Below are 27,926 nucleotides of genomic sequence, written 5' to 3' on the forward strand. Positions count from 1 at the left end.
CCCTTTAAAAGAATCAAGTCTTTAAAAAAAAGTCCTAAGAAAGTATTTAAAAGAATCATTTCCAAAAAATTAAAAAATTGTACAGTAGCCCCTTAGAGGTAGGTAGTTGGTCTAGCTAGCTGAATCTGGGGGGAAACAAGAGAGAAGAACGCAGGAACAAGTGAAAGAAGCTTTCTCCCGACAGCCAGAACATGGAAAGGCCTCCCCAAAATCTTTAGTTTGGAATGTATAATTGGCTTTATTGTTTGTATTGTGATGTGGCAAGAATTGATTTGATTTGTTATCATTGGAATGTTACTAATGGGGAATTAATTTAAAAAATATTCAATCCATTAAGAAGTTCTTAGTTCATCTTCAATGAAGGTTTGCCGGATCATAAATCAGCAAATAGAATGTAAATAGAAAAAGAGATGAGCAAGAGGTCTCCTTTCCACTGACATCATCATTCCATCATGTTGTCATAGTGCTGTGACCTCATGTCTCCAGGGGCTTGGGGGCCCTTAGCAACGCTGGTACACAGCGACCTCCATAGAGAGTGAGTGTGTTTTCTTTTCCTCCCCCAAGTCAGTGTGGTATATTTAGTTTTAATTTGGCATTTAATTTGGCCTTTGAATAAGAATGAGAATAAGAATAAGAATAAGAATAAGAATAAGAATAAGAATAAGAATAAGAATAAGAAAATAAGAATAAGAATATAAGAATAAGAATAAGAATGAGAATTTTTTATTTGTATCCTGCCCTCCCCGGCTGAGGCCGGGCTCAGAGCGGCTAACATCATAAAAAAAACCCAGGAAGGACCTTTTAGGCAGAATTTTGTTCCAAAGCCAGAACCATTCAGCTCCTTCAGGGCCTGGCCAGGGTAAAATGTAGAAATTGGAGACAGAGGCCTGTTCAGAGCTATTGGTGGTGGTATCATTAGAACCCATGGAATCCCGTACTAATTAAACATCTCCCTGATTTCACAAGAGGAATAATCATGCTCTATATAGCTCATGTCTGGGAAAAGGTGGCATTTTCCTATGTCTGGGAAAAGGTGGCATTTTCCCATGAGGGTGCAGTAAATGAGAATTGGCCCCTAACAGCTTGCTTGGTTCCCTCCCCTGTACGTTTTAGGCTCACGTTCCCTTTTTCTCTGGGATGCGGTGCAGGCCGTGATTTGGGCTGACTTCCCAGAGAGCCTCTGTTGTAAATAAAAAATTGCCCTTTTTCCTTATGGGGTTATCCAAGAGCCCATATAGAGTCCTTACATAGGTTCCCTATTGGTAGGAGAAGATAACAGAGGCCAACCAGAGAATATTGAGAAGCAAGGCAGCTAGTAAGCTTGATCTTTATTGATCTGTTGCAACAGGGTGCTCCCCTCACCCGCAGGAGAGACGAGGAACCCAGAACAATGGTGCGCGAGGCCTTATATGGACTCTTGAAATTGCCACCCTGTAGACCAAGGCCACCCCTGGAACATCATACATACATCACAGAAGGGGTGTAACCTAAGACCACCCCTCAGATACATCACACCTACATCACAGAAAAGGCGGTCTAAACAGAAATTTTATGTTGTTTTTGTCCTTGTTTATCTCCTGTCTGGCAGGTTACTTGATTGGATTGCCTGGGGAGCCCGGACAGTCTTTTGTAATGATAAATACTTAGTTCCTGGGCCAGGTCACAGGATCACACCCTATTCAAACACAGACATACCCTTAAGACAGGATTTGTGAAGGAAAAGACAATGGGGAGGCTTTTCCAGTTTGACCTTGCAGAGACAACATTTGCTCAGTTTAGGAATCAAAATGGCTTCAGGTCGGTCTTCCTGTGCTGATCTATGTATGTGCGCCTATCACACCATCCCATGAGCGATGTGAGTTGTTCAACCGCATTCTAAATGACATACAGCATTACCAAACCAATAAACAGAATATCCAGTCAATCTTCAGTACCTATAAAAGAACTTCAGGGATAGGACCAGAAGCATTAGCCTCATCCTTAGGATCAGAAGCTGAGGCTCCCACAGATGAGAGTTGTTGTTTTCAACACAACAAAGCCACTTCCGAACCTGGTGAGGAGTTGAGGTTGCGGGCTTCACGCCCACTCCATGTGTGCGGTGGCTGGTTCCAGCCCCTGTGAGACTGAGGGAAGCCTGGCCGCGTCGTCAACCCAGCCAGCCAGTTGGGTGGCATAGCCTGCCCTATTTAGGGCCGGCGCGGCCGGGGCTCACCCTCTTTTCACCTCGCCAGCCATCCCGCTTTGGTTTGTATTAAGGTTGTTTTGTCTCTTGCTTACCTTTTCTTTAGGCTGTGTATCTCAATTCCTTCGGTGATCGATTTTCACTTGGATTTACCCGCGCATCGGTGTTGTGCCTCCCATCGGATTGCCTGCCTCAAGCCCGCCCGTGTTCCAGGCAGCCGCTTTGGCAGCCAGAGCCATTTAGCTCCGGAACAGCAGGGCTGAAACCACGCTGGAAAACCCCATCGACCGGGTGTTCCCTTCTCTCTGGGTGGCTTCTCTGCAGCGGAGCTTTGCGGAACGCGGTTTGCACGTTCAGCGCCAGCCCATCGCCGTTTAGTTCTTTTACTTGGAAGCGCACAGCTCGCCCGACAGATCAGGTTTGGCTGGGGGTTCTTATTTCTAGCCACATTCACAGGGTGGTGGGGCACCTTTAACGTTTGTGGGGGGATTGGTGGAGCAAAAGGAGGGAGGCTTAAAAGGACACGTCTTTGTCGCTACCCCTTTGCATTTGGTACTGACCGCGTTGCCTTTGCGTTCCAACGGTTGCTTCTTCACCATTATACCTTTCCAAGAACTTCAGCCAGACTTCCAGATCGGATTTTACCTCTTTAGATAGGCGAACCCTGTGATGGGGTGACCGCAAGCCTGCTGACAACCTCGCGAGGCGTCCGCAAAATGGGCGGCCTGGGGAAACCACTCGGCAAGCAAAGTTCAAATGGCCTAACAACGACTGAATCTGCCTGAGCGTAACTTTTCTTAGAGGGAGAAGTTGCTGAATGAGGTCCCTAAGCGCAACCAATTTTTCACTAGGAAGTTTTGAGGTTTGGGCGACTGTGTCCAACTCAATGCCTAGGTAAACCATAGTTGTAGCTGGGCCCTCCATTTTATCTGCAGCCAAAGGTACTTCCAGCTGTCCTGCTAAAGATGTGAAGGCTTCCAGAAGGGCCGAGCACTTATGCCTACTATCAGCTACGCGAATAAAGTCGTGCAAGTAGTCTGACACACCCTCAGAGCCTGTTCTAAAATGAAGCACCCAGTCCATAAAGGTACTAAATGCCTCAAAGGCTGCACAGGCCACTGAGCAACCCATAGGCATTGCTTTGTCTACAAAGTAAGTAAAGGTAAAGGTACCCCTGCCCGTACGGGCCCGTCGTGTCTGACTCTGGGGTTGCGCACCCATCTCGCTTAAGAGGCCGGGGGCCAGCGCTGTCCGGAGACACTTCCGGGTCATGTGGCCAGTGTGACGAAGCTGCTCTGGCAAGCCAGCACCAGCACAGCACATGGAAACGCCGTTTACCTTCCCGCTATAAAGTGGTACCTATTTATCTACTTGCACTTAAGAGTGCTTTCGAACTGCTAGGTGGGCAGGAGCTGAGACCGAACGACGGGAGCTCACCCCGCCACGGGGATTCAAACCGCCGACCATACGATCGACAAGTCCTAGGCGCTGAGGTTTTACCCACAGCGCCACCCGTGTCCCGTGTCTACAAAGTATGCCCCATCAAATTTTAAACCCAGCCACCGGAAATCTTCTGGGTGGACTGGCAGGAGTCAGAAAGCAGACTCTATATCACATTTCGCCAGCAACGCGCCTTTTCCAAATTTGCGAATAAGTTTAACTGCTTGGTCAAATGAGGCATACCTCACAGAGCAAAGTTCCTGAGGTATCGCATCATTGATGGACCCTCCCTTTGGGTAGGATAGGTTGTGAATAATGCGAAACTCACTGGGTGCCTTTTTGGGGACGATGCCTAATGAGGATATATGCAAACCCTCTATGGGAGGGACAGAAAAGGGGCCGGCTACCCTCCCTGCCTTAATTTCTTTAAGTATTTCTTGCGTGCCACTTCGGGCATCTCTCTAACTGATTTCTGATTTGGTGGGTCACCTGAATTGGGGGGGGGGAGCAACAGGGATCCTAAAACCTAAATTAAAACCTTCCCAGAGAAATAATGCAGCTGTTCTGTTGGGATAGAGATCCAAAAGGGTTTTTAAGGCTCACGTACCCTTTTTCTCTGGGATGCGGTGCAGGCTGTGACTTGGGCTGACTTCCCAGAGAGCCATCACATGAGCGGTGTGAGTTGTTCAACCACATTTTAAATGACACACAGCATTACCAAACCAATAAACAGAATATCCAGTCAATCTTCAGTACCTATAAAAGAACTTCAGGGATAGGACCAGAAGCATTAGCCTCATCCTTAGGATCAGAAGCTGAGGCTCCCACAGATGAGTTGTTGTTTTCAACACAACAAAAGGGATGGCATTTCACTCCTGCATCTGCTGGAGAACCCCCCCCCCTTTTCCAACTAACTGAAAGTACAACCTGGGAATATACACAGAAGCCCAAATGATTATTTGGAGGCGGATCAGGTACTGCTCGCAGCTGATGGGGTGCGGCTCTTCCTATGCGCCGGCTTCTTGAAAGCGGATCGGTGTCTTGAAGCGACTGTCTGTTGTCCATGCCTTCCCCTTTCTCCGGGAGGGGGGGGGAGCCAGGGAGTGAAGGAGGTGAGGACAGGTGACCCCCCCCTAGGCCCAAAGTCACCCCAGGCCTCAAAACCAAATTTCCCCTTTCTCTCGTCTACAACAGCTTTTCTCTGCTCTTCTCTGCTTTCTCACGATGCTGCTGCATAAGCAAAAGGTTATTTTTTATCAGTACAAGAAGGCTTCAAAAAGCTAATGAATAGGCTCTGTCAATGCCAGGAATAAGCAGGTCTGGGAACTGAGCCTTATCTCATCCAGTTGCAAAACTTCTTGGACACGCTGAACGCAAGGCTTCTCAACCCCCTTGGCTTCTCATCCCCCTTTCCTGGGAAGGGCGCCAAGAGTCCCAAGAGTCCCAGGACAGGAGCTTTCTGTTCATGCTCAGGGAAACTCATGAGGCAGGACTCCTGAGGAGGGGGAGAAGGGGGAGGGAACTGGAGGGGAATATATGCTCTGTGCAAATGGCTGTGAACTTGTGCTTGTTTGTGAAGTTATCACACTAGCTCCTTCTACCAATCCCGGATGATAGAAATAAAGCTCTTTCTCTGAAATTATCCCTTGAGTGCCTGTTTAACTCCCCTTTCCCTCTCCCGGGTGCAATGCTCTTCCCATCTGAGGGCAAAACCTGAAAAGGCTACAGGAGTTGTGGCATCCTCAGGCACAGAGGTTTTCCAGGTAGCTAGTCCCAGGGTCCACTTCTGCAGGCAGCGCGCCTCCACCCGCACACAAGACAAGCCGCCTGCAGGAGTCGACTCCTGCAAAGTGGCCCACCAAGGGGAGATCCTTCCAGCAAGGTTTCAGGGCAGACCTTCAGCCAGACCTAGTCTGTCCTGGGATCCACCCATAATGAGAAAACGAAAACAAAACTATTCACACAAAATTCAGGCCTTACATCCAGGCTTTTACTGACCGTACATTAAAAGACCTTTTCACAAGAGATATTGAAGATAATAAAACACAGCACCCAGAATTAGGAAGAGATAACCAGGCTGGAATAGTAGATCATGTCAGATCATTTTCCTCCACAAATTTTACAATATTCTTCCGCGGTATCCACTTCGCCCCCCCCATGGATCTACATGAGCTTGCTATTTCCAAGTCTGTCAAATATTTGGTCATCCTTCTCACTCTGAGTAAAAAGACTTCCTCATTTCAATGTTTACAAATAAAAATACAATACCAAATACTTTGAATCATTCCCAGATTCTGTCAATATCCAGGATAATATTTCCCAATTGCTAAATTTCCAGCAATCAAAACTGGAATATCATATTCCAGTCTTAATAGATTACCTAAAATGACAATTTCTTATCCAGAGATTCTATTTTTAAAAAAATAATAATTTTTTATTGATTTTTCCATGGATTCTACTTCTAACACTATATCTTTAACAATTTTTCATATTTCGACCCTCCTCCCCTAGACTTCCCTCGTACTCACATTTTGTTTTATTTCCCTATTGTTCACCTTGCGTATTTGATGTTTCCCCAAAATTTCCTCAATACATATAGTCTTATTTTTTGTTGTAGACAGTTGTGATTGTTCACTCAAACCCTGCCAATGAGTCCATTTCTTTATGCTGCCTCTTCATATATGTTGTAAATGGTTCCCATTCTCTTTTAAAGTCTTTGTTGTCCTTTTCATGTAATTTTTCTGTTAGTTTTGCCGGTTCTGCATATTCCATGTTTCCCTTACCATTGTTCTTTCGTTGGTATTTCTTCTGTCTTCCAAGTTTGTGCTAATAAAATTCTTGCTGCTGTTGTTGCATAAATAATTTCCAATTTTCTTTTTTTACATCTTGTTCTAAAATTCCTAGAAGGAATGCTTCTGGTTTCTTAACAAAAGTCTTTTTAAACAGTTTTTTCAATTCATTATATATCATTCCCCAATAATTCCTAATCTTTTTGCATCTTGCAGGATGGCTTTTTTTCTAAAAAGAAAAAAGAAAAACAAGATCTACCCCTCATTTGAGGACGAGGCCCCTGCCCTACTGCCGGCATTGGTGAAGCCTACACCATCAGCGGCAGAGGCCAGGGCGGCAGAGACCAGACCCCTAGTCTTGCCAGGGCTGGTGAAGCCCCAGACCAGCAAGCAAGACCCAAGCCAGCAGCGGCCCTCAAAAAAGAAGAGCCTCGAGGACTCTGGGCCAGCGCTCCCAGGTGAGTAGGCAGAACCAGATCCCTCTTGGGTTCCCCTTGGCCTTAGACTTGGTGTTTACCTCTACGGATGTTGGTGATCTGACACTAACTAAAAGCGAAAAAAAAGAAGTGCCATGGTCAGACCACTTCCTGGTGCAACTGGACTTCTCCGCGCCCCTTCCCCTCTGCAGGGAGGTGGGACCGATTTGGATGGTCCGCCCCCCGCTACTTAATGGATCCAACTGGTTTCCAGAGAGTGGTAGAGGATGTTTTATCCCAAGTTGATGGCCTCTCGGCTGATTCCCTGGTGGCCCATTGGAATGCGGAGTTAACCAGGGCTATTGACTGTCTGGCTCCGAAGCGCCCTCTCCAATTGCATGGAGCCCGGACAGCTCCGTGGTTTTCCCCAGAGCTGAGGGCGATGAAACAATAGTTGAAACGGCTAAAGCGGCTGGTGGCGGAAAACTCACTCTGAATCAGACCGGACATGGGCTAGAGCTCAATGTCGAGCCTACCAAGTGGCAATGGCGATAGCGAAGAGGGCCTTCTTCGCCGCCTCCATTGCATCTGCAGAAAACAGCAGCAGGAGACTTTTTCAGGTGGTTTGCAATCTATCAGAACCACCTGCACCACCGGGGCCTGGTAGGGATCCCAAGATCTCCTGCAATGCTTTTGCAAAGTTTTTTGCAGATAAAGTCACTCAGATTCAGAAGGAGGTAGACTCCAAGGTGGGAGCAGGGCCAGGGCGGGAGAATGCTAGAGTTCTGTCTAGTCCTGTTATATGGGATCAATTCCAATCTGTTACCTCCGAGGTTGTGGACAGGCTGCTTGGACAAGTGAAACCGACCACCTGTCTCCTTGATCCTTGCCCATCCTGGCTGATAAAAGCGAGCCGGGAAGGGCTGGCGATGGGCTCTGTGGGGTGGTGAATGCTTCTCTCTGTGAGAGAGCCTTCCCAGACCTGCAGAAAAAGGCAGTCATTAAACCGCTTCTTAAAAAAAACATCTTTAGAACCAGCCAGTTTGGCCAACTATCGCCCAGTCTCAAATTTACCATTCTTGGGCAAGGTGATTGAGCGGGTGGTTGCCGAACAACTCCAAGCACTCCTGGAGGATGCAGACCATTTGGATCCCTTCCAATCGGGATTCAGGCCTCACCATGGGACTGAAACTGCCTTGGTCGCGCTGGTCGATGATCTCCGGCGGGCTAGGGACAAAGGTGAGAGCTGTTTCCTAGTTCCCTGGATCTCTCAGCGGCCTTTGACACCATCGACCATAACATCCTTCTGTGTTTTTTTTAAATGAATATTTATTAGCATTTTCAAAAAAGAACAACACATATAACAACAAAGACAAAAATAAACAAACAAAAAGAAAAAATCCCAAAATCCAAAACTTAAAAATAAAAACAATTAAAAACACCTGAAAGTTCAAATACTTATTTTCTTTCCCCTTCTTGTATTCCAATTTAAATTATTGGCTCAGCAAATCCTTAATTTACTTTTCCATTTTAACTTAATTTAATTTATTCTTACATATTGTTATTTTATTTTTCTTCTTTCTTCCATTTCCTCAATTTATATTTACCAATCTTATTTTCATTTAATTTAGCCATTTAAAAAAAATCAATTTTAACTTAACCAAATTTACACATCAATATTTATACCTCATTATTTTTTCTTAAACATTTTAAATGTTTTTCCTAAAGTCGACCAAAATTTCCCTTCCACGTCTTTCCCAATTTCCATACTAATAACAAAGCAAAGTAAAAATAAAACAAACTATATTTATATACCCTTTGGATTCCAAGACTCCACCCACCCTTTTCCCGGTTTCAGTCCTCAACAAAAATCCATCAGTCTCAATATACTGTTTAGCCTGGAGATCTCACGTCCGAGGCTCTCAATTCTCTCTCAGTTCCTCTCTGCCGATCTTTTTGGTAGTCTTTTATGTTAAACTCCAAATCTCGAAGAAGCTCCAGCCCAACAGGATCCATATTTCTACCAGCCAGACCTCCATTTTTAGTGGTAAAGCTTATGGGGTACTTCAAATCTTGTTTTATACTCCTTTCAGGTCCAAATGTCCCCCAGGCTCCAACTTCCACCTCCAATTCAGGCCAGGCTCTCCACATCAGATTTTATTTTCCTTTTTTGTCATCATGTCAGGCTTCAAAATGTTACTCTCCTTTAACTTCTGCACAGTTTCAGCTCCTCCTTCCTTTTCTTCAGGGACATCATCTGTCACCTGCTCCATATTGTCAAAGCTCTCCGTTTTCTCTATTTGTTCAATTGGATAGGCTCCTTCTTTCAAGTCCTTATCAGGTTCCACAATGTTCTTTACTGCTGAATCCAGAGCTGTAACATTCATAGCCAAAACATCAGATTGGCCTCGTAACTTTCCCAAGAGAACAAATGCTCTGTCCAATTCAGCCTGGATTTTCCTTCCTCCAGCCATTCCTGTAATGTCACTAAACCCCTCTAGGGGGATTTTAGTTCCTTAGTATTCCTTTCAGCTCAAGTCCAAAAGTCAGGTTATTTTGTATCAGCCCTTCCTTATTTTCAACAAATCATTACAATTAACCAACAGAAGCAACACAGGGACTGCTGCACTCTGCTGCCCAGGAGGACTCTCCTGTGTGAGTGTCTGAGGGCCCTGCTCCTTCCTGCCACTCACCATCTGGCCCGGGGCGGGGCCTGAAGCCTCACGAGGACTGCTGTGCTCTGCTGCCCAGGAGGACTCTCCTGAGTGAGTGTTTGAGGGCCCTGCCCCTTCCTGCCACTCACCATCTGGCCTGGGGCGGGGCCTGAAGCCTCACAAGGACTGCTGTGCTCTGCTGCCCAGGAGGATTCTCCTGAGTGAGTTTCTGAGGGCCCTGCTCCTTCCTGCCACTCACCATCTGGCCCAGGGCGGGGCCTGAGAGGCCTCACAAGGACTGCTCCTGCCAATTACTATCTGGCCCAGGGTGGGGCCTCACAAGGACGGTTGATGCCACTGATGCTGCTACTGCCCAGGAGGACCCGAAGGGGTGCAGAGCTCTTTTTAACATGTTTTAATATGTTTTAAAATTTCCCTTTCCCTTTAGATTTTTTATATATGGGGTGGGAGGGATGTGTGGGTGGGCTTGGGAATTTGTTAGATTTTGATGAATTTGTAATTTTTGTAGTTTTTGTTTGTATTGTTTTATTGTTTTTCTGGGTTGTTTTTGTTTTTATTGTTTTAGGCTACGAAAGAATAACATTAATTGCCATCAATGGAGGCTACTATGAGGCTTGGGATTGCTACCGTGGAGGGGCGAGGGAGGTATGGCGGTGGGGGCAGATGTAATAGGCGAAGGGGATCGAGATATGGATATGCTCGTACCCCTTCCAATCTGCGCCCCATCCCTAGGGACGAGGGTAGGGTGAGCAAGGATTACTCACCTCCGTCACTGGTGTTGTGCAATGCCAGGTCTATAGGCAACAAAACCGCCACCCTGCGAGATTTCTTTACCTCGCAGCGGGTCGACCTGGCTTGTGTGACGGAGACCTGGGTGCGTGAAGGGGCAACAGTTACCTTACGAGAGATGGCGCCCCGGGTTTCTCCGTCCTCCACCAGTCGCGGACTGTGGGCCGGGGGGGAGGGGTGGCATTATTAATCCGGGAAGATTGTCCTTTCAGGGCTCTACCATCACCATCGATCCCCGGCATTGAATGTGTTGGCCTAGTGTGGGGCTCCGAGGAGAGCTTGGCTGTTTGGCTGGTGTACCGGCCACCTAGCGCACCAGCAGCCACCCTGTCAGGCCTATTGGAGGCGGTGGCTGGCTGGGCCTTGGAGTTCCCTAGTTATTGGTATTGGGGGACTTCAACATCCATGCTGATGCCACTCCCTCCTCACAGGCTCTGGACCTGGTGTCTTCCATGGCGACACTAGGGTTCTCCCAATTTGTTTCGGGCCCCACACATCAAGCAGGCCACACGCTGGATTTGATCTTTGGCGTAGGTATAGATGTGATCATGTCTCCTTTGATGAAAGTGCCATGGTCTGATCACTACACTCTGAAAGCCAGGATTGACTTTCCACCCCCACCCTGCTTAGGTGGCGAGCCAATTTGGGCTCGCCCGCAGAGGCTGATGGACCCTGATAGATTCCGTCAAGCCTTGCGGGACCTTGCTCCCCCTGGCGACTCATTGACTGAGCTTGTTGAGGGCTGGAATACCCAGCTCCTGGCAGCCATCGATGAGATCGCACCTAAGCGCCCTCTGCGACCCCGCAGAAACCGGGCTCCCTGGTTTACCGAAGAGCTCCGGAAAATGAAGCGGGACCTCAGACGGCTAGAGCGAGTATGGCGGGGTGCCCGTGACGGAGCCTCAAGAACATCTTATAGGACTTTTATGAAAACCTATGAGATGGCGGTGAAGGCTGCTAAGAAGTCTTACTTCTCGGTCTCCATTGCATCCGCTAGGTCTCGCCCGGCACAATTATTTAGTATAATCAGGTCTTTAACGTCCCTTGAGGGACAGCCAAATTTAAATAACAATTTGGCACATAGCTGTGAGGCATTTGCGAGCTTTTTTGCGGAGAAGGTCTTGTTGCTCCGCCATGACCTCCCTGCCAATTTGGATACAATAAAGGAACTGGAGGCCCCTCGACTGTCCTCGGGTCCAGTATTGGACCACTTCGACCAGATATCCCCAGCCGATGTGGACAGACTCCTCCGAGCTAGAAAGCCCACCACCTGTCCTCTCGACCCGTGCCCGTCTTGGCTGATTAGAGCGTTTCCAGACGAGGTGCGGGCCCTCCGGGGGGATATCATCAATTTGTCCCTTGGCACGGGGACATTCCCTGTGGAACTGAAGGAGGCAGTGGCGCGCCCGCTCTTAAAGAAAACATCATTAGATCCTTTAGATCTATCCAATTACCGCCCGGTTTCGAATCTTCCGTTCCTGGGTAAGGTGATTGAGAGAGCGGTTGCCGAACAGCTTGGTAGGTTTCTGGATGAAACATCGGCTCTGGATCCATTCCAGTCCGGCTTCCGCGCGGGTCATGGGACCGAGACGGCTCTGGTTGCCCTAACAGATGATCTTCGTAGACAGCTGGATCGAGGCGGGTCGGGGCTGCTGATTCTTCTAGATCTGTCAGCAGCTTTCGACATGGTTGATCACGAACTCCTGGACCACCGCCTTGCCGACATGGGGATTCAGGGCACAGTCCTTCAATGGCTGCACTCATTTCTCTCTGGTCGGGGACAGAGGGTGGCGCTTGGGGGGGAATTGTCATCGCGCCACTCCTTGGTGTGTGGAGTACCTCAGGGTGCGATACTCTCCCCAATGCTTTTCAACATCTTTATGCGCCCCCTCGCCCAGCTTGTCCGGAGTTTTGGGCTGGGTTGCCATCAGTATGCTGATGACAGCCAACTCTATCTGTTGATGGGTGGCCATCCTGACTCGGCCCCAGACACACTGACCAGATGTTTGGAAGCTGTTGCTGGATGGTTACATGGGAGCCGGTTGAAGTTAAATCCTTCAAAGACAGAGGTCCTGTGGCTGGGACGGGACGATATGGGATCGGGGGGGCAACTCCCATCTCTTGCGGGGGTGGAGTTAGTGCCAGCACCATCCGTTAAGAGTTTGGGTGTAATCTTCGACACCTCCCTTTCCATGGAGGCACAGATTGCAGCTATAACAAAGGCAGCATTTTTTCATCTCCGCCAAGCTAAGCAGTTGGCTCCTTACCTCTCTCGCCCTGACCTAGCCACTGTGATCCATGCGACGGTCACCTCCAGACTGGATTATTGTAACTCGCTCTACGTGGGGCTGCCCTTGAGACTGACCCAGAAACTCCAGCGGGTGCAGAATGCTGCAGCGAGACTCCTTACGGGGTCTTCGCTGCGAGACCACATTCACCCGGTGCTATACCAGCTGCACTGGCTCCCGGTGGAGTACAGGATCAGGTTTAAGGTGCTGGTTTTAACCTTTAAAGCCCTATACGGCCTAGGACCCTTGTACCTACGGGACCGCCTCTCCTGGTATGCCCCACAGAGAAACTTACGGTCTTCAAATAAAAACATCTTGAAGGTCCCAGGCCACAGAGAAGTTACGCTGGCCTCAACTAGAGCCAGGGCTTTTTCGACTGTGGCTCCGATCTGGTGGAACGCTCTGTCACTAGAGACTAGGGCCCTGTGGGACTTGACATCTTTCCGCAGGGCCTGCAAGACCCTGTTCCACCAGGCCTTTGGCCAGGGCACAGCCTGACTCCCTCCCTTGGCAATCTTCGTGGAGCTCTGGCACAATGGTTGCCAGTGGCTTGATTTGAATCAATTTTATAATGAATGAGTGTTGTTTGCACTGTACTTTTGTACTGTTTTATTTTTGTTAGCCGCCCTGAGCCCGGCTTTGGCTGGGGAGGGCGGGATATAAATAAAAATTATTATTATTATTATTATTATTATTATTATTATTATTATTATTATTATATGAAGCTGCTGGGAGAGATCATCAGGGGGTTTGGGCTGGGTGTTCATCAGTATGCAGATGACACCCAGATCTACCTCTCCTTTAAATCAGAACCGGTGAAGGTCCTGTGTGAGTGCCTGGAGGCGGTTGGATGATGGACTAACAGTTTGAGGTTGAATCCTGACAAGACTGAAGTCCTGTTTTGGGGGGACAGGGGGCGGATGGGTGTGGGGGATTCCCTGGTCCTGAATGGGGTAACTGTGCCCCTGAAAGACCAGGTGCGCAGACTGGGAGTCACTTTGGACTCACAGCTGTCCATGGAGGCGCAGGTTACTTCTGTATCCAGGGCAGCTGTCTACTAACTCCACCTGGTACGCAGGCTGAGACCCTCCCTGCCCATGGACTGTCTCACCAGAGTGGTGCATGCTCTAGTTATCTCCCGCTTGGACTACTGCAATGCGCTCTATGTGGGGCTACGTTTGACGGTGACCCAGAAACTGCAATTAATCCAGAATGCGGCAGCTAGACTGGTGACTGGGAGCGGCCGCCGGGACCACATAACACTGGTTCTGAGAGATCTGCATTGGCTCCCAGTACGTTTCTGGGCACAATTCAAAGTGTTAAAGCCCTAAACGGCCTCGGTCCAGTATACCTGAAGGAGCCTCTCCACCCCCATTGTTCAGCCAGGACACTGAGATCCAGCGCCGAGGGCCTTCTGGTGGTTCCCTCATTGCGAGAAGTAAGGTTACAGGGAACCAGTCAGAGGGCCTTCTCGGTAGTGGCGCCCACCCTGTGGAATACCCTCCCTTCAGATGTGAAGGAAATAAGTAGCTACCCTATCTTTAAAAGACATCTGAAGGCAGCCCTGTTTAGGGAAGTTTTTAACATTTAACGCTGTATTGATTTTAATACTTCATTGGGAGCTGCCCAGAGTGGCTGGGGAAACTCAGCCAGATGGGAGGAGTATAAATAATAAATTATTATTATTATGATACAAGGTCGGGGTCTCTCTTGGTTTCCTTGATGGCTGGGTGGAAGTCGCCCCCACCTCACCCCTCCTTGTTAAGAGGCGTGTAACATGGAGCAGGGACTTCCGGGTAGCTGCCCCTGTTCTGCATTGCTGGGGGTTGGACTAGGTGACCCCGCAGGTCCCTTCAGACGCTACAGTTCTATGATCCCTGTTCAGATATGGCATGCACCCGCTCATTGCAACAGGCGAGAAGCCCCCTGAGAAAGAACTTGCCGTCTTTTCTCGTGTATAAGACGAGGTTTTTTACCCCCAAAATCAAGTGTCAAATTGGGGCTCCTCTTCTACAGGGGGAGTGCTGAGGGGGAACGGGCGCTTGGTTGTAGCCGCCAGGATGAGATTCCCAGCCATGATTTCTTTGCTGTGGAAAGGGCTGTTGTCAACTGGCAGACGATAGGTGACTTGGTGGTTGATGCCTGCAATTGTGCAATTTGATTAATGGCTCCCTCCCCCCAAATAAAGCTCAACCACTCTGGGCAACCCCTCCCCAAAAAAGCTTAACAAGTCTTGGCAATCTGCCCCCATTTTCTAAATTTTGAGTGCCCAAAAATAGGGGGCGTGTTATACATGGAAAAATACGGTACCTTTCATAGAATCATAGAATCAGAATTGATCCGCACCTCCTCTCCCTAATTATTTCCCTTTATTCAAACACCACAGCTCGCGTCCGAAGTGGTCCCAACGGCTCCCTTACCATTCCATTCCCAACGGCCAAGGGCGTCCGACAAGGTTGTCTCTTGGCCCCTTTACTGTTTAATCTCTATCTTCATGATGCAATTTCCCCTTTGAAGCTAGCAACTAAGTACCCTCCTCACTTAGCAGGCCACCCGGTTGCTTCCCTTTTCTATGCAGATGATGCCGTCATCTTATCCAGAACAGCTGCGGACCTAGCAAATGCAGTTAATGCATTTATCGCCTATTGTAAGGCGGAAGCTCTTAATATTAATTATAAAAAATCGAAAGTCCTCCACTTCACTCGTTCCCACAAACTCAAGCTGGAGCCGCTTAAGATCACAGGTGGCTACTTAGAAAAGGTAAAAGCCTTTAAATACCTAGGCTTAATATTCACTTATAATCTCTCCTGGACCACCCATCTACAATCTGCCTTTCTCGCTGCAACCACGACCTCTAATGCCATTGTCCGATTTTACCACCAGAAGGGCGGCAAACACCTTCCAGCAGCAATTCAAATATTTAATGCCAAAGTTGTTCCTAAATTATTATATGGCTACGAAGTATGGACTACAGCAATATCAGGTAACTTGGATCGCCCACTTCACATGTTTCTGAGATCTCTTTCCGGCGTCCCGAGATGTGTCTCAGGTGCAGCCCTACGACTTGAGTTCGCCCAGCCCTCAATTGAAAAACGAGCATGGAGTCGAGCCATTTCCTGTAGCTCCCACCTATTAGCATTGGATGCTCGAATTAGAGGTGGTTTCTCCAATCTGATCCTAAGAGATATTCATAATTCTCCTTGGAAAACTACAATTAACCTCAAATTCTGCTCTCTTCTCAATCTGAACTGCAAAACTGTTCTTAACTTAGAGTGTATTAGCCCGGCGGCCCTACCTCTAATCAAAAAGAAGCTACAGCAACTTCTCTAACACAGCTTCCCATGCAAGAGGGCCGTGTTCAGGCTTAGCCCTAGCTATTCCACCCCCTGAAGGGATCCCTCTATACTGCCTCACAATTTCTTCGGAGGCTAAGCGAAGGGCCTTTACCTGCGCCCGTCTCAACTGTTTTCCTACAGCAGTTCTGTCGGGTTGTTATTCCAGAGTTCCCATCGCAAATAGAACATGCACCTGCAATGACACGGCTCTGGAGACTATGGAACATGTAATGCTCTTCTGTCCCAACTGGAAAGATGAAAGATCTCGGTTTCTAACTCCTCTCGTGAACAAGCTTCATCTCCCAATCCAGCCTTGGATAGTGTCCCTTCTTCTGCAGGATTCGGATTGTTGGATTACCGAGATGACAGCTAACTTCCTGCTTAGTGTGATGAAGAGGAAAGCGGCACCAACTTCTTCTTTAATACCACAGCTGTAGTCGATACGCCGCACAATCGAACGAAGTTCCAAGTAGCCTTATTGAACAAGGACAAGGAGCTAGGACAAATCTGAGGAGATGAAGGACCCCTTAACAATCCTCCCCCAGCCTCAGCAGTTTTTTGTCCTTTTGTCTTTGTACTCTCTGTCACTCGATGTTTTAAATCCCCTGTTACTTTTGTTATCCCCAATTTCTTTTTTTTTAAAGTATTCGCCCAGGACGATATCTACTTTTACCTCCCCACCCCCATTTTATGTTGTTATTTCCATGTATATTATGCTATGGCCACACGGCTAATGCAATAAAATCTATTGATTGATCATAGAATCATAGAGTTGGAAGAGACCACAAGGGCCATCGAGTCCAACCCCCTGCCAAGCAGGAAACACCATCAGAGCACTCCTGACATATGGTTGTCAAGCCTCTGCTTAAAGACCTCCAAAGAAGGAGACGCCACCACACTCCTTGGCAGCAAATTCCACTGTTGAACAGCTCTTACTGTCAGGAAGTTCTTCCTAATGTTTAGGTGGAATCTTCTTTCTTGTAGTTTGGATCCATTGCTCCGTGTCCGCTTCTCTGGAGCAGCAGAAAACAACCTTTCTCCCTCCTCTATGTGACATCCTTTTATATATTTGAACATGGCTATCATTTCACCCCTTAACCTCCTCTTCTCCAGGCTAAACATGCCCAGCTCCCTTAGCCGTTCCTCATAAGGCATCATTTCCAGGCCTTTGACCATTTTGGTTGCCCTCCTCTGGACACGTTCCAGTTTGTCAGTGTCCTTCTTGAACTGTGGTGCCCAGAACTGGACACAGTACTCCAGGTGAGGTCTGACCAGAGCAGAATACAGTGGCACTATTACTTCCCTTGATCTAGATGCTATACTCCTATTGATGCAGCCCAGAATCGCATTGGCATTTTTAGCTGCCGCGTCACACTGTTAGCTCATGTCAAATTTGTGGTCAACCAAGACTCCTAGATCCTTTTCACATGTACTACTCTCAAGCCAGGTGTCACCCATCTTGTATTTGTGCCTCTCATTTTTTTTTTTGTCCAAGTGCAATACTTTACATTTCTCCCTGTTAAAATTCATCTTGTTTGTTTTGGCCCAGTTCTCTAATCTGTCAAGGTCATTTTGAAGTGTGATCCTGTCCTCTGGGGTGTTAGCCACCCCTCCCAGTTTGGTGTCATCTGCAAATTTGATCAGGATGCCCTTGAGTCCATCATTCAAGTCGTTGATAAAGATGTTGAATAAGACCGGGCCCAAGACAGAACCCTGTGGCACTCCACTAGTCACTCTTCTCCAGGATGAAGAGGAACCATTGATGAGCACCCTTTGGGTTCGGTCAGTCAGCCAGTTACAAATCCACTGAGTGGTAGCATAGTCAAGACCGCATTTTACCAGCTTCTTTACAAAAATATCATGGGGCACCTTGTCAAATGCCTTGCTGAAATCAAGGTAGGCTACATCCACTGCGTTCCCTTCATCTACCAGGCTTGTAATTCTGTCAAAAAACGAGATCAGGTTAGTCTGACATGACTTATTTTTCAGAAAACCATGCTGACTATTGGTGATCACAGCATTCCTTTCCAGGTGCTCACAGACTGTTTGCTTAATGATCTGCTCCAGAATCTTCCCTGGTATTGGTGTCAGACTGACTGGGCGGTAATTATTTGGGTCCTCTCTTTTCCCCTTCTTGAAAATAGGGACAACATTTGCCCTCCTCCAGTCTGCCGGGACTTCGCCTGTTCTCCAGGAATTCTCAAAGATGACTGCCAGTGGTTCTGAGATCACATCTGCCAGTTCTTTTAATACTCTTGGATGCAGTTCATCTGGCCCTGGAGACTTGAATACATCTAAACTAGCCAAGTATTCTTGTACTATCTCCTTAGTTATTCTGGGTTGTGTTTCCTCTGCTGAATCATTTGCTCCAAATTCTTCAGGTCGGGCATTGTTTTCTTTATCGAAGAAGACTGAGGCAAAGAAGGCATTGAGGAGTTCAGCCCTTTTTGTGTCCCCTGTTTGCATTTCACCATCTTCTCCTCTGAGTGACCCCACTGTTTCCTTGTTCTTCCTTTTGCTACGAACATACCCATAAAAGCCTTTTTTGTTGCTTTTAAGCTCTCTAGCAAGCCTGAGTTCATTCTGTGCTTTAGCTTTTCTGACTTTGTGTCTACACGTGCTGGCTATTTGTTTGAATTCCTCTTTGGTGGTTTCCCCCCTTTTCCATTTTTTGTACACATCCTTTTTTAATCTTAACTCAGTTAAAAGTTCTTTAGATAGACACCCTGGCACCTTCCATGTTTCCGTCTCATTGGTATTGCCTGAAGTTGTGCTTTTACTATCTCCCTCTTAACAAACTCCCAGCCATCATGAACTCCTTTTCCTTTTAGTATTACTGTCCATGGGATCTCACCCAGCACTTCCCTAAGTTTTATGAAGTCGGCTTTCTTAAAGTCAAGAAATTGAGTCCTAGTATGCTTGGCTGCTCCTTTCCGCTGTGTAGTAAACTTCAGAAGAGCATGATCACTCGCGCCTAATGATCCTTCCACTTCTACCCCACTAACCAGGTCATCAACATTGGTTAGGACCAATGGCTGTTCCTCTTGTTGCTTCTCCTACTTTCTGGACAATAAAGTTGTCTGCAAGGCCAGTGATGAATCTGTTTGACCTTATGCTCTTGGCTGAGTTTGACATCCAACAAATATCCGGGTAATTGAAGTCCCCCATTACTACTATCTCCCTTCCTTTTGCATGCTTGGCCATCTGTTCCAGGAAGGCATCATCTATGTCCTCCGTTTGGCTTGGGGATCTATAGTAAACTCCCACAATGAGGTCACTGTTATTCTTCTCTCCCTTTATTTTGACCCAAATGCTTTCACTTTGGCTTTGAGGTTCTAAATCTTGGATCCCTTCACAGGTATACACATTCCTGACATATAACGCCACTCCTCCTCCTTTCTTGTCTGGTCTGTTTCTCTGAAATAGATTGTATCCCTCCATTATTACATTCCAATCGTGGGACTTATCCCACCAGGTTTCAGTGATGCCTATTATGTCATATTTAGTTTGCTGTACCAAGAGCTCAAAGCTCATCTTGTTTATTTCCCATGCTTTGCGCATTAGTGTACAGACATTGAAGTCCATTAAGCATTCCCCCGTGTCTCTTATTTAAGGATTTTTTCCTCCCACCACTAGGTCTGCGTGCTGTTTGCTCCATTTGGTCTATGACATTGGGATGATCATCTTCATCAATTGATAGACTCCTACCTTCAGGAGCACTGTCTCCCTCCCCCACATTAGTCAGTTTAAAGCCCTCCTGATGAGGTTTCTGAGATTTTTGGCAAAAACATTCCTCCCAACCGTTGTGAGGTGCAGCCCATCGCTTGCCAGAAGTCCCTCTTTAAGAAACTGCAGTCTGTGATCTAAGAATCCAAACCGTTCCTGTTTACACCATTTGCGAAGCCAGTTGTTCACTTCCACTATTTTTCCCTCTCTCCCTGGGCCACGTCGTTCAACTGGGAGGACAGATGAGATGACAATTTATGCATTTAATTGCTTCAATTTCCTGCCCAGAGCCTCGTAGTCTCTTTTGATCTTCTGGAGGCTATTGCTTGCAGTGTCATTGGTTCCTACTTGAACCAAGAGGAAGGGGTATTTGTCAGTGGGTTTTATGATTCCTTGCAGTCGTTCACTTACATCTTGGATCTTAGCCCCAGGGAGACAGCACACTTCCCGAGACATCTTGTCAGGCCCACAGATCACTGCTTCTGTACCCCTCAGTAGGGAATCCCCTATCACCACTACACGCCTCCTCTTAGATCTGGTCGGGGTTCTTCCGTGAGCTGTTCGTTCCAAGGTCGCCTGCACATTCCCTGAGGACTGACTTTGCTGCTCGTCTTCATATACCTGATCAACTGTAATAAGGGAGAGATCCTCAAATGGAGTCTGCTCTTCGTCTTCCATGCTAGGGGAAGAGGACCTCAAAGCGATCTAAACAATCAGAGCGAACGTTTCTCCATATATCTGGCTCCTGTGTTGGTGAACTAGCCTCCTTCTCAGGGGAGTCCCCTGTCTCCTTCTTGCTGGAGACGGTGTGCTCTGTTGCTTTCAAGAAGAGCTCCAGCTCTCTAATTCTTTGGAGCGTAGCTACACGTTCCTCCAGTTGCTGGACTTTGTCTTTTAAGAGGGCAATCAACATGCAATTGCTGCAGGTAAAGCTGCCTGCAACCTTTGGCAAGATAGCAAACATTGCGCAGGAACCGCAGGTGACTGCAGCTGTTCCCTCACCCTCCATCTTGAGAATGTGTCGTTGGGGGTGACTACAGCGGTCCTCCATCATAAAAAGCATGAAGACAGGACAAATAACTCCCCCCCCAAAAAACCTAGGTCTCCCCCAACAAACGTTTGAGACTAGCTCCCCTAAATCTAAAAGATGCCCTACAAGCTCTGATAAGCTCCTCCCACAGCTAATCACCTACCTCAACAGAAACCCTGCCCCTTTGCACAGGGAGAGCAGCTAATCAGCCACAAAGAAACACATCCGCCTCATTTACTCACCTCTCTCTCTCTCTCTCTCTCTCTCTCTCTCTCTCTCTCTCTCTCTCTCTCTCTCTCTTTCTTTCTGAAGAACTCTCTGATGAAAACTTCGAGTACTTGTGGATGGGTAAGAAGATCCTGGGAGGAAGAACAGTCAGAGAAGCCTTGGAGATGATGGATGAAAGGGAGATTTTGGACACCATCCTCCAACACCTCCAGCCACCTCCCCAGGTGTGTGTGATGCAGGGTGGATTTGATTGAAATCAAATCAATTAAAAACATATTTTTACATTCTTGCTTGTATAATCTTAATATTTACAACCAGATGAAGGTTTCATTTTGGGAATAATAAATTTCCAGAGTAGTTTTTACTACTGATTTGGTTATACTGTTAGGAATGCATAGACAGATAATTATGAAATTATTGTGGGGTATAATAAGTTAACTGTGTACAGACGCTTCAGGTTACATACGCTTCAGGTTACAGACTCCGCTAACCCAGAAATAGTACCTCGGGTTAAGAACTGCCATCGGCTCAGGGGTGAGAGGGGAAAAGCCGGGTGGATTACAGAGAGCCCCCAAAGATCGTGGGAAGCAGCACTTCTTCAGCGGAGGAAGGAGAGGAGATGCAGGGGTCGGAGGAGGCAAGGCGGTGCCAGGACACCTTGCCTGAGCAAAGCGGGGAGGAGGGGGGTCCCCCATTACCCAAGCCTTCCTTGCGCAGTAGGTTTCCACGCAGAGAGGGGAGGCGCAGACTGGGCGCCAATAAATTACTCTGCTGGGGAAGGTTGAAGGGCTGCCCACTCTCAGATTCTGCCCGTGAATGAGCAAGACACGGAATAGAGGCGATCTGCATTCTAAAGGTTTTGATCATGTTACGGCAAAAATCTGGGTGCGAGGCTGCTCTGCCACCCAGCTCATCAGACTAAGTCCGTGGGTCCCTGCGGAGGAAAATGAGCTCAGCCGGAGACAGGAGCAAACTGCAGAAGATCCAAGTTTATTGCGCAACAGGTTCAAGGCGAGATTGAACAGTGAGAAAGGGGTGACATGAGTTTTTGAAACTCCCTCCATGTCCCAGAATACAGTGCAAAACACGTCATGAATACATTAAAGAGAGGTTTGGTTACACAGATTACATCATGAATATATTAAAGGGAGGTTGGGTTACACAGATTAACATATGGAGGAGGGAGGGGGGAATATGCAGAGCTACACCGGATTAACATAAGGAGGAGGGAGGGGGGAATATGCAGAGCTGGAGATATGCACAGATAAACACTTCCTGGGGATGAGAAAACAATAGTCCCAAATATGCATAGTCTGCCACCTGACATTGTCTGGAGGAAAGGCTGATCAGAGCAATTTGAAAGGATTAGGGTCTTGACACCTTGCTTGAGGGATTTTGCTGGACAGGGGAAATGTGATGGAGTCCTAGGGTAATTGAGCAAACTGGCACGCTGATTTTCTATGAATTTTATAGATTTTAGTCCCTTTTGACATTGACAATTGGAAATAAATTGATATATTGTAGCGAAGAAGAAGGTGAAGAAGACATGCCCCCCCCTTCCGTAACAGTCCCCCATTCGGAGATAGATTTGCATTAAAGTTCTGTAAGAACTTGCAAATCTTTTCTCCGCACCCTAAATCTCGGTGAAGGTAGGGGTGCCGTGTGAGTGGGAATAGGCCCTAATGGAAAAGAAGGTTGGTTGAGCAGGGCAACAAAGGAGGGAGCAACACGGACCAATACAATGTATGTTTATGTTATATAGATATGCACTAAATAATAACTTTGTATCTACCATACTAGATGTGTGGGTTTGTGCAAACCTGAAGGGGACTTGCAAATCATGCCTCTTAAGGCCATTTGCAAGTATAGTAGTGCAGATAGCTGGATATAGGATATCGCATAAAGGAACACCTGTTGTATTTTGTTCAGTAGTGGTCTATGCTTTACATTTAGCAGGAAGGTCCACTATTGACTGGAAAAAAATGCAGTTTGCTTTGCCCCCCGCCATTTTGTGTTCTCAGGTGTCAAGGTAGCTCTTCTGTGGTCTCACGTGTCACAGTAGTGGCAATCCCTGGTGAATCCACTTAGGGCTTTCATATTAGCCATGTTGCCTGGCACCCATCACAGCTGGCACAGGTTTGGACACGTCCTGAGGGAAATGTCTTTACCTTGGCCTTTCTATGGGGTTTTATTTTAGAGGCTCTGGTCAACAGTCATGGGAAGTTGCTCACTTGCACTTAAAAAGACCAAAAGCTAATTGCAGCCTGGATACACATGCCCAATTCATACTGGGTCCAATTTGAATTTATCTTGCCCCATGGTTCTTAACTCTTCAAACCAATCTGTTAAAAGAAAACCATTCTTAAAAGGGGCACTTGTCCAGATAAGTCAATTTAACTCTATAAGGGATCATTCCTGCTAAATCAAGGCATATACACCTTCCTGAAGCTTCTCCTTGGTAAAGTGAGTTTTAACACATTTAAAAATGGGTAGGGAAGGTTGGCAGTGTGCCAGGTGGGACAGCGAAATGTGGTTATCTAAACATTGAACTACACAATAGCCTGATCCATTAGAAAGCATAAAATGTATGAAAATCCTCCATTGGGGTATAAGGAATAAGACAGTATACATTAAACATAAGACAATTACACACACACACAAAAAAAAAATTCTTCCCTTTGTGGAAATAACACTGTCAAACACATTTCAACATTCCTACATAATAACACATAATACACAACAAACTAATTAAATATCAGTTGAATATAAGAGTCAAAAAATGTCCTTGCAATTCAACTCCTCCCCTCTTTGTCAGCCCCACTCCCCCGGCAGTCTATATCCTTTGAAAGAGATAGCTTTGGTGTCTTCTGTTGTGGTGGCGAAGCTTTTCATTGGATCTGTAATAACACACTTGTAGAAGTGATATCCTGTAAGGGCAGGGTGGACTTAAAAGACACAGTTAAAATAATAATAAAACACACACACACACACACACACACACACACACACAATGACCTATGAGGAACCAAAATAAATAAATGCTAAGACACAGAATTTTAAGAAATCTGAAGTAAGAATGAAAATAAAAGAGTGTTTCTTGATGTGACACCATCGGCTAGAATGTTAATAGCAAAATACTGGAAAATGACTTAATGGCAATTTAAAGTTGTGCAAGTACCTTGAACTAGCCAAAATGACAGAATTAATAAGGAATGCTCAGGCAAAAGGTAAACAAATACCATTCCACAAACAATGTTTGGTTATGCTTCGATTAATTTCATAGACATCATGGAAAAACGGATTAAATAAATGGAAACAGATTATTTGTAACTTTAAAAGTGTCAAAGCCACGAAGAGATGGAAGTCACTAATACAGCAGGGATTTCACAGAACAGAAAGAAAGTTAATACAGCAGGGATTTCACAGAACAGAAAGAAAGTTGTTGTGGGAGAAAAAAGGGACAAACACTTTGTTATCAGTGTTCACATATCCTGTTAAAAGGGAAAATTATTTCATGTGAGAAGCCTGTCAGGAAATGCTGTTCCTAAAATGCACACAAACAAAGTCTGTGATTTAAATCCCATTGAGGGATGGAATTCTTTGATATTTACCTGTGAAAAGAATTTGGCATGTTAAGATTTCTAACTTGGGACACATTAAGGGTGATTTCTCTCAATGGTTCCAAGTTTTACATAAACCTCCTCCCCCCCCCCCACAGTTCCCCCTCCTTCCTCTCTCTCTCTCTCATTTCTTTTCCTATCCTTTTTTTTTTTTTTGCTGATCTAGTCTCTGTGCATGTGTGGAGTTCATGTCTCAGCAAACCTTTTATACTATTGAAATGTTGCATCTTTTGGCAAAATTAGAATTTGAATAAGGGAAGGGTAAGGAGTAGATTTTAAAAGAGGGTTAGATTTAAAACAAAAGAGAGAAACTCAGCAATTGAAGTATTCACCAACAAAAGCTAGCAATTTCAGCCCAAGCAAAGCTACTGCTTCCTTTATGTACAGGAAAGGGCTAATATTCCTCTGGCCATTCGTGGAACAATGCCGCGCCCTTATATATGGGAAAAAATGGCCAGAGTCAGAATTCATAGGATTTTTAATTTGTTTTTTAACATTCTAAGTTTTTCGGCCTTACCATTTGCAGACAAAAATTTTCCTGCCCCTTTATTTACAGGATTGGTCAAGGCCCATATGTATTGGTCTGATTTTCAAATAGTAGACAAAATGATAAACAAAATGATAAACACTGTAATCACTCAAATGCTTGGTATTACCAGTTGTGCTTCAAAACATCACAGCTTCACCTCTCACCTTTTTAAAACTAAAGAGCAAAGCTAGGCTGAATTTCAACTCCATCACCACACCAGAATTTAAGAATTACCCTGCAATGCTTGCGGACACATGTCCTTCCACACAGCCACAAATTGGGAGAGTTGAAAGGGACCCTGGGGTCATCTAGTCCAACCCTCCAAAATAAAGGGTTCACAGCAAGATTTCACAGCAAGATTTGTACTACACACACATACTTATGTACACAGGCACTACTGGGGAAGAGAGCACAATCAGTGCTCCTATCATGTACTAAGGAAGAGGAAAATAAAAATTCCCAACTTATACAGAACCCTTTAGCAGATCTTGAGATTAGTTTGAGTTTACTTCCTTAGACGTGCAAGTTCCTTAGAGTGCAAGTTCCTAGACAAATGATCTTTAGAGAAAGATTGAAGTGAACATTTTCTTAAGATAGGGAGAGGATCTCTTATAAAGCATAGTTAAAACAGCCATAGATTTGATTTAAAGGGAATACAAAAGTGACAATTTTCCTGAATTTGCAGAGGAATAGTAAGCCTAATCTGAATTTGCAGAGGAATAGTAAGCCTAATCTGAATTTGCAGAGGAATAGTAAACCTAATCTATGCCCCCCCCCTTTTGCAGTTTCCTTTAAAGGAAGCTTACCCGGAAGTAAATTTACCTGGCACAGAAGAAGAGGAGAAAAAAAACCCTGAAAGAGACAGAATGAAACAGGGGGGGGGCATGTCTTCTAAGAAAAGAGGCCTGATATCAGGAGCCTTACAATAACTCTTCTGTCCAACCAAATCAAAGTTAAAACTGGACTCAGATATTTTCTTAGAAGGAAGACCATACTTTCATAGGCATGTGCTTCATGAAATAAATACACTGCATTTTAGCTTGAGAGAGCAGTTGTGCTCACCTACGCTTTTGCAGCAGAAACATCTAATTCACATTAGAAACATTCACATTCCAAAATAGACTGTAGACTCACGATCTGAAAAGTTGCGGCAAAGCAAGAGGTGGGGTAAACATTTGCACCCTTCATTCTCATTTTGTCTTATTTAGGACTGATAAGGTCCAGCATAGCTTCCTTAAATTTAAAATTTTGAAGCAAGCTTGCAGTTTAAACTATGCGCGCTTAAGAAAGGCAGTCTGTCAGAGACAGAAGGAACAGACAACACACATAACAGACAACATGTAAACACACATATTCTCATATATGTATTAACACACAACACACATAACAGACAACATGTAAACATATATACTCTCATCCTTTAGTTGGTTATTGCAAGGAGTTGGGCTGCTTCCTTTAGCTTCATTAAGTGAAATTAGTAGGAAGGTCCCACATGGTTTTAAGAGCCTCCTTGCCTCTTCAAACACCACCAGTTAACCAGCCGGCCAACGCAATTCGGGCTTGGCGGGGGCGGTGCTGGCGGGCCAGATTTCAGAACAGAGGTCCTCTAATTTTTGTTTCGATAATAATTTGTGGCCAGGAATCGACTTCCAATACGTGATGACAAATTGTAGAGGAGAGTCAGGGTCCTTCCGGGACTGAGATGGCTTTCTAGAAGCCTTCCTCCCAGAGTGAGCCCGCTCGTGTTTGGAAGCCTGGGTACCCATTTTATGTTTCACGCGTGTCTAAGTGGAAAGGAAGAGAGGGAGAGGTCGGTAAGGATTGGTATATCTACGAGATTGGTAGACCTAATACAGGGAATTATAGTGAGCAGGAATTTATAGTAAAGAGGGTTTCAAGTCGCTTGGCAACTTTAGTAGGGTTTTTTAAAGAGCTCTAGCTATCCGGTATATTTCCTTCCTATTTTCCTTTTCTCAATATCCTGGGGTCCTTCTTCCACTCTGCCTGATCCCGCCCAATCCTCCCTGGGCTATCCCTCCTGGCAACCTCCTACCTATCGTTAGACTTCTCAGGAAAGGGGCCCTACTGGACGCCCGCGCCGTGCGGTGCCAGATCGGGTGATCCCTGGATAGGGTTCTGGGTCGAAAATCCCCCTTGCTTTCGGAAGCGGGCTCACAATAAGTGGCTCCGACCGGTGCGGCTGGGATTGGATAGAAAGCAAGACCACTTCCTGCCCCCTAGCAAGGACGCTCGGGAAGTTCGGAAAAAGAACTCCAACCCCTTGCTTTCAACTGGGATACCCGTTGCGGAGAGTCGGCTATCTTTCAAGTCGGGTCTCTCCGTCTTACTTTCGGGCTCCCAATTGGTGCGGCTGGCTGGAGAAATATAGAGAAAGAGATAGAGCTCAGAACCCCCCTTTTGGGTCGAGCAGCAGTCCACGGTCTCTCTCACCAATTGGACCAAGAGACAGGCGAGAAGGAGCGATAGAGAGGAGGGCAGAGAATTCAGTTGCCAGGAGATTTCCACCCCTTTCCCACCAGTGCACTGGGTTTTTCCTTTTCCTTATACTCACGTGTTTTCCATGATGATCCCGGGATTGATGAGTAAGCCGGCTGGATCCCTCTTTGCTCCCCGGCTGAACTCCTGGGGCTTTCGATTACCGCCCGGAAGATGGCCGGGGGTCCAAAGGATCTTCCCAGGCAAAATGGCCTGGTGCCGGCTGAAGATTTCGGGGCCCCCGGTCAGCAACGCGGGAGAACCGCATGCCCCACGTTGGGCGCCAACTGTTACGGCAAAAATCTGGGTGCGAGGCTGCTCTGCCACCCAGCTCATCAGACTAAGTCCGTGGGTCCCTGCGGAGGAAAATGAGCTCAGCCGGA

The 27,926-nt window shown here is 46.5% G+C and overlaps 1 protein-coding gene and 1 long non-coding RNA gene across 2 annotated transcripts in view; both read left to right on the forward strand.

Moving 5' to 3' along the window:
• The first annotated feature begins 366 nt into the window (after positions 1–366).
• Positions 367–27,926, forward strand: part of LOC309362395 (maestro heat-like repeat family member 5) — a 63,524-nt gene continuing 35,964 nt past the window's right edge. The window contains exons 1-4 of the mRNA XM_081931743.1: positions 367–535; positions 2,289–2,600; positions 6,628–6,869; positions 20,983–21,122. Of these exons, the coding sequence (XP_081787869.1) occupies positions 6,629–6,869; positions 20,983–21,122 (381 nt within the window). The 5' untranslated portion in view covers positions 367–535; positions 2,289–2,600; position 6,628. The remainder of the gene's footprint in view (positions 536–2,288; positions 2,601–6,627; positions 6,870–20,982; positions 21,123–27,926) is intronic.
• Positions 23,508–24,489, forward strand: LOC309362394. Its single transcript, XR_014164945.1, has 2 exons — positions 23,508–24,300; positions 24,338–24,489. It is a non-coding gene; the product is annotated as an uncharacterized lncRNA (long non-coding RNA).

This window comes from Podarcis melisellensis, assembly GCF_964234715.1.
Source record: "Podarcis melisellensis genome assembly, contig: HAP1_SCAFFOLD_104, whole genome shotgun sequence".
Classification (NCBI taxonomy): domain Eukaryota; kingdom Metazoa; phylum Chordata; class Lepidosauria; order Squamata; family Lacertidae; genus Podarcis; species Podarcis melisellensis.